At 38.6% G+C, this 13,654-nt stretch overlaps 1 protein-coding gene across 2 annotated transcripts in view; it reads left to right on the top strand.

The window, feature by feature from the left end:
- The first annotated feature begins 762 nt into the window (after positions 1–762).
- The window catches only part of acsl3a (acyl-CoA synthetase long chain family member 3a), a 46,571-nt gene continuing 33,679 nt past the window's right edge, over positions 763–13,654 (top strand). Inside the window, exons 1-3 of one of the 2 annotated variants that reach the window (XM_047391246.1) lie at positions 763–1,096; positions 5,480–5,536; positions 10,246–10,753. In XM_047391246.1, the coding sequence (XP_047247202.1) occupies positions 10,379–10,753 (375 nt within the window). In that variant the 5' untranslated portion in view covers positions 763–1,096; positions 5,480–5,536; positions 10,246–10,378. The remainder of the gene's footprint in view (positions 1,097–5,479; positions 5,537–10,245; positions 10,754–13,654) is intronic. The other variant, XM_047391245.1, reaches the window with a different exon arrangement.

Consider the following 13,654-nt stretch of genomic DNA (forward strand, 5'->3'; position numbering starts at 1 on the left):
ACCAGCAACAGTAGCAGACTAACAGGTTAACACAAAATAAACATAAACCCCATTTAACATTTACCAAAATAATAAACTAAAAATTTTAATTCTAAAGAAAATTAAACTACAAATAGCTCCAACACCATCACATTAGCTTTTTGGTCCAAAAGTTAATCTCATCTGATCACAGCACCATTGTGTTCGCTATGTTTTATGCATGGTTTCTGGCCAACTTTAATTGGACATCAGCCTGTCAGTTTAGGTGGACAATCGTGTCTTTATAGGTTTGCAGTTGTGTCATATTATTTAATAAGATGTTAAATGCTTGGGATATTGTTTTGTAACCTAACCCTGCCTTAAACGTCTCCACAACTTTCTCCCTGACTGCTGTGTTTCTTGGTCTTCCTGAGACTATTTGGTTGTTCTAATGTTCTCTCTGAGGCCATTACTGACCACCTGGCTTTAAATCAAGATCTAATTACACACATGTGGCCAGTATTTATTAATTATGAAGGGAATTTATAGCACTGGCTTTATGTAAGGATATCAGAGTAAAAGGGACTGAGTACAAATGTCCTACACACTTTTAAGGTTAAAGTAACAATTCCCACATCTATCACACCATCATTTAAAAGAACAGATTTTTTTGGTCAAACTAAAACAAACAAAATAAGCAGTCAGTGTGCTGCTGTTGCCTTTCTCACACAAACACGCGTCGCAAAGCAACCTTGTCAGAAACATCATTTGTTGATGATTTTTAAAAAGCTGCAGGTCATGTGTGCGCGTGGCCTTGCTTTCTTCTGACCGCCAGTAACCCGTGCATCACCTCGAGACCTCCTTCTATCTATCGCTGGCCGGCCTCTAGCACGCGCCACTTTCACGGGTCCAATCACAACGCAGAGAAGGCCCCCTCCCTTTCTTCTTCTCTCTCCCCACGCACCCTGCCATCCACACGCGCGTTCCATATTCCATAAACAACAACACGGACGCGTATGGGCACTCTCGGAGCTCGCTGTGCGCGCAGCATCCACAGACAGACGCAAAGAGTCGGTGTGTGAGGAGACGGGCTCGGGCTCAGCCGGAGAAGCTGGCAGCTGGTCGGAAACCTTCGCCGGTAAGTTTCCCCTTCGTTGTGTAGACGCGCGGGATTCTACGTCAAGTTACCCACAAGTGACAGAAAGCTGTTTAAAGTTACACATTTGATGCGTAAAAAAAAAAAAAAGTCAAACATACGACTATTTCAGCTCCAGCTTCAATCACATTTAATGTTAAATAACAAACTGTCGCAGACTAAGTGGTAGAAGGAGCAACAAACAGGTCAGACAGCCTTATTTATAATTGATAACAAATTGCACAACATAGACTAACTCCTTCAACATTATTTGTCAAATGCGGATTTCTCTATTTTCTAAAAATGTCGGCCTACTAAATGAGACAGACACCGTCAGCATTATTTAATTTAAATATATATATTGTTTTGGCTCCAAGTCGGGAGTTGAGCACATTTTTGCTTTGGCACGGCTGTTTTAATTTTTAAATTGAAAAACCGGAAGTCGTCGCGTGCTTGACGCTTGTGGTGCATTTGGATGTTGATGCAGCTGGAACATCTGTGGCCCTCTGCTAAGACCACTGTGGCAAAGGGATCTAAATTACACAGCATTATATACGCTTTTGGCCGCTCAGAAGTGTTGAACATCAGCAACAACGCATAATGGGCATCTTTTGATAGAATTGAATTTCGTTTTCCTTTATTTAACTAGATTATAACCTCATTGAGATCGAGATCTCATTTGAAAAGGGGGCCTGGGGATAAAGTCTCCAGAACACATCAAAAAAAGAGTAGTAGTTAAACACATTAAAAGACAATCAATTTACCCATTTCAACAACCATAAAAATGTAAAAACTGAAAGAAAAATTACAATTTAAGAAATTGGGACTGAATAATAGATTCAAATTGCTTATTACTGAGAATTGTTCAAAATAATCGTAGATAAATAAAATTAGATATCTTGACTTGAGAATGGAGATCATTTTATGCTGTGGATGCTTAAATACTTCTTTCCCTTTTTGTATTTGAACGCATGGCACAAGCAAAAGAAAAATGTTAGCAACTATTAGATCTTTGATTGGAAACTTTAGTAAGACGAAGCCTGGCCCAGTGGAGTTTTCTTAATCAAAGTCATCTAATGAATGTATCTCCGTACTCCTTTTAGCTGTTCTCTTTGTAGTTCTCCTTTACCTAAACAATAGTTTGGAAGCAAAAACAAAATTTGAATTTTAAAAGAATTTAACAAATCGTTTACACTAAGGCCCTGATCTTTAAAGTTCCCAAATAGGGGGTGCTAAACAGGTGGAGTGAATGCTACAAGTCACTGACTCGATGCAATCTGATGGGTTTCCTTAGATACAAAAACCTTTTAACCAATTTGAATAAATAACTGCGTCTGACTGCACCGTTTGAGATTTAGGATTAATTGGAATGTATGTACCTGACTTGAAATCTGTATGATTTGATTGAACTGACTTTGTGAAGTGCCTTGAGACGACACGTGTTGTGAATTGGTGCTATATAAATAAAACTGAACTGAAATAAATTAAATTAAATTGCTTGTACAAAAAAATGCAAGTGTAATAAGTGGCCGTGTTGTGTGCAATCTTCAAAGATTGGACCGTTCAATGGATAAAAGGCGCAAAAGAGATGCAGACCGCCCTATTTAAATGAAAAAATTGCGTGTGCTACTGGCTTGCTTCTGCCCCCAGCAGAACAAGAGGAAAAGGGAACAAAAGCTGTGGCGCTTGAAACGTGCAGGGGGATTTTTCCTTCTGTTCCAGTCTGCTCCTGTTTTTCTGGACTGTTACAGTTTAACTTTTATCATCGCTATTCACAGCAGCAGGTTTGCCATTTCAGCCTCTGCCCTGACAAGATTATTTCTCCTCTCTGTTCATTTGCAATGGGCTCTTCTGAGTGCGTAATTGCGTATATAGAAGGCTGAGTTTGAAGTTATGTGAGCAAATGCTTTATGTTTGGGGTTCGGGGGGACCCATTGAGGCAAAAATTACATTTTGCTTTACGTTTAATATAAATATTGGATTACAGGCTATTGCGCAGGAGAGCAGAGCTGTGTCCAGAGTAGCGCACATAGGTGCGTGGTCTAGGCTGATGGCACCATAGGAGCATGCACAGCTTGTTAAGTGTGTGGCTCGACATAACTCGCAATGATTGCACCATAGAAATTGGTCAATCTGTATTAAAAATGAAAAAGACAAATATTTTAAAGATACACAACATGGTTTGATTGTTTAGTTGTTTGGTGACAAAATAATTATATAGTGTATAAACCCTCCTCTGGCATATATTCACATTCAAAAAACGTAATCCAAGTGTCCCAGCTTCAGTTGCTCTGGAATCTATGCCTCCTTCTGGCCACAGTGACAGCAGACATTTTTGCGTCCCAGTTAGCACCTGCATTTCAAAAATACGAAATCTAGATGCAAAAACAGCACCCGCAATCCGTTTCAGGTTCAATAAATCACATTTCAGGTGGTAAAGGATTACATTTGTATATCACCCTCCCATAAATTTGCATGTTTCGGTCATTATCATATGTTTTTTTGCATATTTATGAAGGCAAATGCGCTAAAATGTTTGCGGCCACTGTTCCGCTGATTTAACATATGCAATCCGATTAGCACCTTGATTGTAAATCAGCTTTGCGGATGCAAACAGGTTTGCATGCGGTTTGTACTCCTTTGCAAACTTTTTGAAGATCAGGCCCTATATCGGGACCTCTGGAGGTGCGGTTGAAAAACAAAATTACAAACAGCAGACCACCTCACCAACAGGTTTCAAGAATTAAATTTAGTCAAGGAGTTTGATAACCAGTCTTTTAAAAACAAGTTGATCGGGACTCGGAGCCAATATTTGGCATCACTCTGGAACATCAGTAATTTTAAATCTGTTTTAACACATCCAAAGTATCCCTTTTAAAAACACTGACTGTGAGTCTAAACCATTAGCTGCTTGACAATGTGTTTGTTAGCCTGGACTCGAAGTGCTTGAAGTTTGTTTGTTCAAGGATGGTTTAATGTGAATATAACAGGCCGATTTCTCAGAACCGCCACTGAAAAAGATACGTCTGTTCTATTATGGCCTTCTAAAACACATCTGATGTTAAGATTATCAATATTTTATAAGCGCAAGGATTTTTATTTAATTTGTCAATCCTCTTCAAATATGAATTCCCTTCTAACATGTTTTGATCCATTTCCAAAGCTTGATAAAAGCTCGCAGCAAAGGAAAGTTTGTGACTGGCATTTCTGCCAACAGTTTATGTCAGCATTTGCTTACAAAAGTAGAGTAAAGCTGTGGTGTAATCCACACAATCCAAACAACTGTGTTTTGCCATAACATGAAATCCCAACAAAATCAGTTCATTTGTTTTGCAATCTTTTGATTACGTTGTTACTTTAAACAGGCAGATCTGTCCCTTAACACTAATGCACCCTGGCTACGCATACAAACTAAACACGCATAATGTCCTCTTTCTCTTCACACACCTACACAGAAGCACAAACGCAGACATGGTTCAACCCTTGGGGCCAACTCCTGTGTCACTGCGTCGTATTCTCTACAAGAGCTATGTCAAAGTTTCTACAAGACATCCGCTTGCCTGCTCAGCTGAGAGGGTGTCAGCACCATGATGTCTGCCCACAAAAGACCTCATTCAGTCGATCTCTCAAGGAAGCAACGATTCCCTCACACATGCGCAGAGACGCGCACCCGCTTGCTCACCCCACTACTACGTAGACCATAACACGATATTATTCAGTTAATCCAGAGAGAGGAGGCTCACTGCAAAGCTCCTGCTAGTTACATAAAACCAATCATTGAGCAACTACACTAAGGCTGCTTATTTGTCACAAATAGCGCTGCACTCAGGAATTCTACATAATAGGATCCACAATGCACAAATCACTGTGTAAATGCCATTCCCACTTTACAGATTCATTTTGTTATTGCTTTTTAAACATTTAAATGTTTCAGATCATCAGCAAGAGATAACCACAGTAAACACAAAAAAGTAGTTTGTCAAATGATCATTTGATCTATTTACGGGTAGGGGTAGGTGAGGGAAGCTACCCAAACCAACCTGAACCCATGTGAAAAAGTAATTACCCCCTAAAATTAATAACTGGCTCAGTCACATTTAGCAGCAACACTTTTTCATCAAGCAAACCTTTAATATCCCTGTGGAGGAATTTTGACTCACACTTCTATAAAGAATTATTTTAATTTTAGCACACGCACAGATGTTTTGTTCTGACCTTTTCCTTGGTGTTTAAGATCTTGCCTCATTTATTTAATCTCTTTGTGCTTATTATTGTTAGTAATGTGTTGTCTTAACATAATACAAAGAAATTAACTTTCTTAGTTTATTCTCATGTTTTGTACTTTGTCAGTCAGTCAGTCATGTTCTATACCGCTTCTTTCCATAGTGGGTCGCAGTGAAGCTGGTGCCTGTCAACGGGCGGAAGGCTGAGCACCCTGGACAGGTTGTTTTGTTCTTTGTTCATTTGGAATAATTTTCTGTTATATTTCCCCCCTGGTTTGACAGTTTCTTTGTGTTTCTGCTCAGCTCTATTCAGATTATTTAGTCTCACTCCTTCAGCTTACCTGCTTTCACTCTGCCACAGCTGCTTCACTTTTTCTCTGATTAGTTCATCTGGTTTCTTGTCTTCTTCCAGCCCTGCCTCAGTATTTATGCTACTGACATCTCTCTATTTTTTGCTGGATTCTTCTGTTTGACAGCTTGTTTCCCTTGCTTCATTTTTGTTTTCTTTTATGTATTATTTTGTTATAATCCTTCATTTCCTCTTAAGGTGAACAAATGTTTTCTGAACACCGAAGAAATTAAACAGTAAAGAGGTGGTGTTGTAAATTAGGTGCTCCTGGAATTCAGTAGGCACTGGCATGCTGTTTATAGCTTCTGTACTATAGCTTCTGAATAGAGGAGCAGATGGACATCTGGATATAAAATGTTTGGGTATCTATCTTGGGGACACTTGAAAGATGACTTAAGGGAAGAGGAAGAGGCAGGATGTGTCAGTGAGCAGTTTTTGTGGGGAACAATGTGATGCTTCACAGAGGCTAGATGAGCCTCTCCCTCATGAATAATGAATCCCTGTTCTTAAAACGGACTGCCGGATGGATTTTAAAGTGTGCATGCAGTGGGCGCGGCGCTGATGGTGTAGGGATTAAGAGCGCGACCATGTGCAGAGGCTATAGTCCTCGATGCGGCTGTCCCGGATCCAGCAGTCTATGCTGAATGTCTATCCCTCCCTTTGCCCTCTTTCCTGTCTACCTAATGTCAATAACTGAAAAATAAAGGCCTCTAGTGTCTCAAAAAAACCTTTAAAAAATAAAAATGTGCATGCCGTGCCATGCAGAAATTGTTGCATTTATTGACATTTTTTGCATTTTGTTACCGTAAATCCAGTGAAGGTTACTGTAAATTAATGTGATAAACCAATAAAAGTTGTGCATAATTGTATAAAGGATGCATGGTTTTCACATTTCACAAATACAAATTTGAGCTGTGCCTTGCATTAAATGAAGCCCCCTTCATCCCGAGTCCCTCTAAATAAAATCCAGTGCAACCAGCTGTCTTTAGCATTCGACTTGTTAGTGAATGGAGTCCACCTGTATTTCATTTAATATCTGTATACAGCTGTGCTGCGATCCTGTTTGTTCGTATTAGTGAACAAACAGCACCATGAAGACCAAGAAGCACAGTCAACAGGTCAGGGAGAAAGTTGTGGAGAAGTGTAATGCTGGGTTAGGCAATAAAGTGATATCCCAACCTTGAACATTTAACAGAACATTGTTTAATCCATCATGTGAAAATGAATAGTATGGCACAAATGCAGACCTGCCATGTTAAGGTGGTGTTACGGTTTTGAGTGTAAATTTGTTTTGAAGTTATGGTTCAGTACATTTTCAGTATGTTTCAGTCAAGAGAAAAAAAACATATTTATAGAGTATGATTTTTTCAGAAAACACCCCAAAATGTTTTCAATTGTTCAAGTGTTCAGGTTTAAAACAGTGCTGTGTTTGTTGGCTACAAATATGCGTTTAACCGAATGGCTGTACCGGACATTTTCAGTAGGATTAACCAGAGAAACCGCCAATAGGTCCATGGTGAATCTAGAGAAGCTACGGATATTCAGAGCTGTAGTGGCAAGTATTAATCATTAATTCCACAAATCTGACCCTTGTGGAAGTGTAGCAAAAAGTCAGCCATTGTCGAAAGAAAGTCAGAAGAATTCCCAACAGGTGCTCTGGTCAAAAAAGACCAAATTGATCTTTTTGGTCTGCATGCAAAATGGTATATGTGGGAGTAAACTGATACAGCAAATGAATCTGAACACGCCATGCCCTTAATGAAACATAGTGGTGGCAGCATCATGCCTTGGGAATGCTTCATTTTTTCAGAAAGAACAGGGAGGCTGGTCAGTGTTGGAGAGATTAATAGAGCTCAATACAGGGCAATCCTGTAAGAAAACTTGTTAAAAGGTGAAAACTACTTGAGACTGGGGCAGAGGTTGACCTTCCAGCAGAATAATAATACGGAACATAAAGAAAGAGTAACAAAGAAATTAATATCATAACATATCCATGTGTTACAATGGGCTAGTTAAAGTTCACACTTGAACCCAATCTTTGTCGAGACCTAAAATAATTTTCAAAGATGCTCTCTAACCATTTCAACTGATATTGAGCTGTTTTGCTACCATTAATAGTCAAAAATGTCAGTCACTACATGTGCAAAGCTGGAGTCATACCACAAAAGAGTTGTAGTTCTAACTAGGTCAGATAGCATCGACTCATGGAGTCTACAAAACAAATGCACAACTTACTTTTCAGGTTTTTATTTGTAACATTTTGAAAACCACATACATTTCCTCCCACTTCACAATTATCACATAAAATCCCAATAAAACACATTGAAGGTCGTGATGGTGATGGTGGCATGACAAAATGTAAAAAAAAAAAAAGTCAAGTGGTATGAATACTTTTGCCAGGCACTGTCTGTGTACAAACTTACACCGTTTTGACAAGGACTAATTTTTATCTACATTATAACTACAAACCTATTCAGATATGAGCATTTTATATAATATGGTTTTTCTTATAGAGTTAAGTTTAAAATAAATTGAAATGAACCAAGAAAATGAAAATGACTGCATCTCTAATTTAAAACCATTTAATGCTTTTCCTTAACTGGTAGGTCAGCTGATGAAACAAGTATCGGTATCTTCACAGCCCTAACTGTAACCTTTCCAGCTGGCAAACCTTTTCCTTATTCATGACCAGTGTTATGATAGTTTGTTATCACAGCCAAATTGGAAACCTCAAGAAGTAAAGTTAACTATTGTCTTGGTTCAGGACTATGGACCGCTCCCAATCTCCACCAGGGAGATGCGATGTTTGGCAATTGTAGTTAAGGAAGAATCATAGGAAAGTCTCTTGTTGGCATCCTGAAGTAGCATTCTGTAGTACAGCACTCTCGTGACCAAAGATGACCTCTAACGAATAAGAAGCAACTTGAGAAGTTTTCTGAAATAATTGTCCAGCCTGGCTGTAGCTGCGACTGATGTCCTGTTATGATTCTCATTTTCCCAACCATGAGTGCATCCACTGTCTCTGATTTTGTGGCAAATAAACAGTGCCTACCGATAAAGTCAAATAAAGCACGACTGGAAACCAAAGATTGTGTTTTTTCCCAGTGAGGAAAAAACTCAAGAGATGAGAAACTATAATCTCTGCTCATTAACCATGGTTATAGACGGTTCATATACCAGAACAGATAGGCTGGGGCTGCAGCCTATGATTGAGCACTTATCAAGAACAGGGTAAAAGTATGCAAATGGTCATCTTAATAATAATAATAATTGATACTTTATTGATCCCTGAGGGGAAATTAGACCCTCTGCATTTAACCCATCCCTTATAGGGAGCAGTGGGCTGCCGTTGTGCGGCGCCCGGGGAGCATTCTGGGGCTAAGGGTCTTGCTAGGGACCCAGAGTGGCAATCTGTGGGATACGAACCTGGTCCCTTGTGTCCCCTCCAGAACACAAACCTCCTGCTCTAACCACTAGGCCACCACTCCCCCACTCTCATGATTGTTGTTTCTCTTTACAAAAAAAAACCTTAAAACTTTGCTAATCTAATATATCTGCACACATAAACATGGCACGAGGTACACTGTCTGCATATTTATTTATTTATTTTTTAATCTAAGCTTTTTGAACTTGAAACATAAACTCAAGACAAGGCCAAGGAAAGGAAGGCCACAACCCAACCACCACTGAATGATGTACATAGGTTGAAACATCAAGACGGGGCCAAGGAATATCTCAAGACATAATTTTCACAGGTTTTACAGACTGATATAAGAGTGACTCTTGATTGGCTAGATGGCCTGTGGCTAAATCTGTAATGGGCACAGAGCTCCACTTATACTCAGACATCAGCAAGGTGGAGATGAGGTACTGGTAAGGACTGAAATCATTAAATAGGCTAGTTAGACTTTTACAGTTTGAATATGGACTCAAAATAATCTCCCAAACCTACTGTTAAAGTTTGAAGACACTTTCCTCAGTCACTGGTACAAGGATAAAGGTCTGCAGCTTAATCCATGCTTTTTCTGCAGGACAATGCTCCACGGCATGGCTCTGCAGTAAAAAAAAAAAACAAAATGACATGGCTCCCTACTCCCTACATGTTTGTTTCTTAAGTGGTCTACCTCTCTGAACAGTGTCTGAACTTCAACAGATTAAGAAACTGACAGATTGCATGAATGGGAGGCCTTATGACACTTATTGAGAACTAGGGTGGATATACTGGTCGTTGATTCGTTTTTCATATGTCAAACTTGTTAATTTGTAATGAAACAATTAAACCTGAAGTGAGAGGGGAAATGGTTAATAACATTGCACACTAATAGTAAACCTCAGATTTACTTTCTTAATTATTCTGGTCTGAGGTTTATTATTGTTTTGGATCAACTGAGAGCTCTGTAGTTGTTCTATAATTAAAGGAATCATTAAAAGCAAAGGTTTTCTTATAAATTGTGTACACAATATATGAATGACACAACCTCGAGTATTTACAACCTTCTTGAAATGAAACTAGATAATATTTTAAAACAAGAGATGTGCATTATTGTAAACTTTTAATTTATATGTATCTTTTTTTCTAGGACAAGTGACATTATCTTTCAGGAAAGGAATTTGAAACTCTAGAAGAAAACAAAACCCTAACAGAAGAAAACCTGAGCACCTCAACAGCAGGATTAGTGTCTTCCTCCTCCTTCATCCTTCATCTCCACGGAAATGAGGCTCAAAGAAGACCTGAACCCCATGCTGCTGCTCCTCTTCCACCTCATGGTGTGGATCTACACCGCAATCACCTTCTTGCCTTCCTACCTCCTCAGCTGGATCTCCAGATCCCACAGGAATTCTTATGGATCAGAGGAGGAACGGGCCAAGAGACCCAAGGCTCGTTCGGTTCTGGGACGCCCAGAGGGACCCTACAGAGCCGTCAGCACCACCAAAAGACTCCTTTCATCCCTGCACCCAGGAGTGGATACACTAGATAAGATGTTCGAGTATGCAGCCATGAGGTTCCCCCATAGAGACTGTCTTGGGATGAGGGAAGTGGTGACAGAGGAAGATGAGCGACAGAGCAACGGGAAGGTGTTCAAGAAGGTAATCTGAAGTTTGCTTGTAGGATCAACATTATACAATTACGGTGTAATGGAAGAAGGTGGAGGTAAATGAAAAAGAAAAAAACTTTCATTAGACTAAATCTAAGGATAGTCTTTTACCATGTGTACCAATATCTGCCTGATAATTTAGTGACGTGTTAAAGTTGCAAATCTCCCAAACTAAATACTAAGGAAGAGTTGCCTTTTTCTTTCACAATAATTACAATAATTAAATGCTTTTGAAAGACACTTCAGGTGACATCTACTGGCACACACTGGTTCTTACATACAAGTCAGGAGATGGCTCCTAACATATAATAGGGGTGTAGAGAACAAGACCACTGTTGTAAAGGGTCAACACTGGGCTGGATATAACCGGTGATAAATAAACCATTTATCTTAATTCATAGTTTTTTCTTTTGCAGCCTCAATATGATTTATTTATTTGTGGATGTGATTCTTCTGTTATTGTTGAGCAATAGAACCTATTTTGCTGCTTCAGGCCATTTTTAAAAGTGTCCAGTTTTTGTCCATCTGTGGGCAACTATGAAAAGTTAAGAAGACATATTAAAAGGTTTTCTCCTGTAATTATTTCTGAAAGTTGGAAAATAGAAATGCTTAAAGTGAGTTACCAAAGCTAGCAAAATCTTGATACTCAGACTACACAATAAAAGCCTTTCATCCATTTGGTCACAAGACCTGTCTAACCAAAGTTTAATGTCCATTATCCCCAACTTTATAGTTGTTGGGCATTAGAGGTGCCTACAGAGCACATGCAACTCATGCATCCTACCTTAGTTATTTGTTACATTACCAAGTCTGAAGAAATTATATGCCTAATCATTTAGTTTTCTCTTAAATTACCATTCTTTAAAATGCTGACAACCGTATTAAAAAAAAAAAAAGACATAAAGCTAATGTTTACATTATATTCCAGCAAGAACAAGCTAGAGACTGGTACACTTTGGACAAGCCAGTGGTCCATTGCTGTAAGACGTCAGAGACATGTGAGACAGACAACCTGGCAAGCTCACATTTACACGTTAGGTTAGATTCAGCTTTTAGCCCAATATTAATGACTTTAGACAGGGAGAGGAAATCCGAGTACCAGGAAAAAACATACAATGATGGAGCAAACTTCACACAAACTCAGGTAGCTATGAGCCGAACTTCAAACTAGAGACAACCTGACATCCATCCTCTATAATACTGTCCGTCATGTACTTCATATTTTAGAAGAATCACTGTTGTAACTAGTTTTCCCTCTGACTTTATACAGTTTGAAATCCCTCAAATATAAACCTGTCAAATGAAAAGTTAAGGCACAAAGGTTATCAGTTGACAAGTAACAGAGTTGTAGTTAACTTAAATTTCCATTTTGTGTTGAAGGATCCAGCTGCAGGTTAGTATAGAAAACTCTCAGGTTACTCCAGATTATTTGTAAGACAGGTTTAGAAATGGCATGAAGACATAAGGCATCAAGTACAAGACTCATTTAATAACTATTGATTTGTTTTCTGTAGCAGAGCTGTACACTGTTCTTAAAATAAATTTCAAGAAGCATGATGGATAGTAACAGACTTGGCAGGGAAGGATATAAAAGTGAACAGAGCTGCTGATCAGATTTAAACTGTTATTAGATCAGATTTAAGCTGTTATAAGTACGTTGGTGCAAACTGCTCTTATGGTTTTCAGTCGGTTTTAGTGATACATTTTCTTTCAAAATCTAGTGAAATGGTCAGCCTTTGCTGATTTGATTATATAACCTGTTGTTCTCAGTGTATCTTATATTGAAATTCCAAATGTTAGGAGAAAATGTACACACTTTTCATGTGCAGTAGAGTGAGCACAAATCCGTGGTTTGCAAACTTTGACATGCAGTGATTTACCCCTGAATTCCAACACTAATCCCAGCAGCCTGATCATTTTTAATCCATTTAATACTCCCTGTTGAAATACTTGGTGTTGCAAGACTAAACGCCTTAGCTATTTATTTCCCAGGTATTGCATCCATCCAGCAAGTAAAAAGCCTTTTTTATGAGTAAACATTCTGTCTGTGTCTGCACTAGCATTTGTGAACCAATAGGAGTCGGTATTACCTTCCTAATACATGTGCTCTCAGGTCTGGGCTGTGAGCACAGTGTGGGTGTTTAATGGTTATATTCAGAAGAGAAGCAAGAAAAGGACAAAAGGGTAGTTATTTAATTTTCCAATAGTGTGATTTTTGGATGAAGAATGTAACCCAGTGTACATTGAATTGTTGTGGTAAAAACGGTGTGAGGTGACCTAAACGTTCTGGCTTTAACATTATTGCTGTTAATACCTATTAAGTAAATAGCTTTTTTCCCAGTTAATTGCCGAAGCGTTCTTAACAATCAAGTGAAATAAAACTGAATCTTATGAAACTTCTGTTAAATTTATGGAGCACTACAGAATCTAAACACTTTACTAGAAATATATCATTGACCTTTGGATCTTTGCTCTTTGCCAATAAACAGCATTCAGCAGTTTTACGTAAACTTTGCCAATTCCATTTACTTTAATGAGGACAAAATGTTAAACATGTTAAAAGTAATGCATTCAAGTTCACAGCCACTTTCTGGGAATCTTCAAAAAAGTAACAATGTTTATTTAAACTAGCTATTAAACAAAAATGAATCAAATAAAGATAGCCTTTGCCCCTATGTATTAAAGCAAAATGAAGTAGTTATACTGAAAAGAATCAAGCTTTTTAAATAAAACCTCTTACATCATTTGTTTTTTCAGCTGCAAGTTTAAGGTCAGCGTCATGCTGAAAGGGATTTGGCTGCACCGCCGTAAACTGGTTAGCTTTTTTGCCCTGTTCAAATCTCAGCTAAGCAGGATGTTCCTTTGAAAATGTTGGTTTTTTAAAGCTTCCTCC

Source organism: Girardinichthys multiradiatus, chromosome 18, assembly GCF_021462225.1.
Source record: "Girardinichthys multiradiatus isolate DD_20200921_A chromosome 18, DD_fGirMul_XY1, whole genome shotgun sequence".
NCBI classification, from domain to species: Eukaryota; Metazoa; Chordata; class Actinopteri; order Cyprinodontiformes; family Goodeidae; genus Girardinichthys; species Girardinichthys multiradiatus.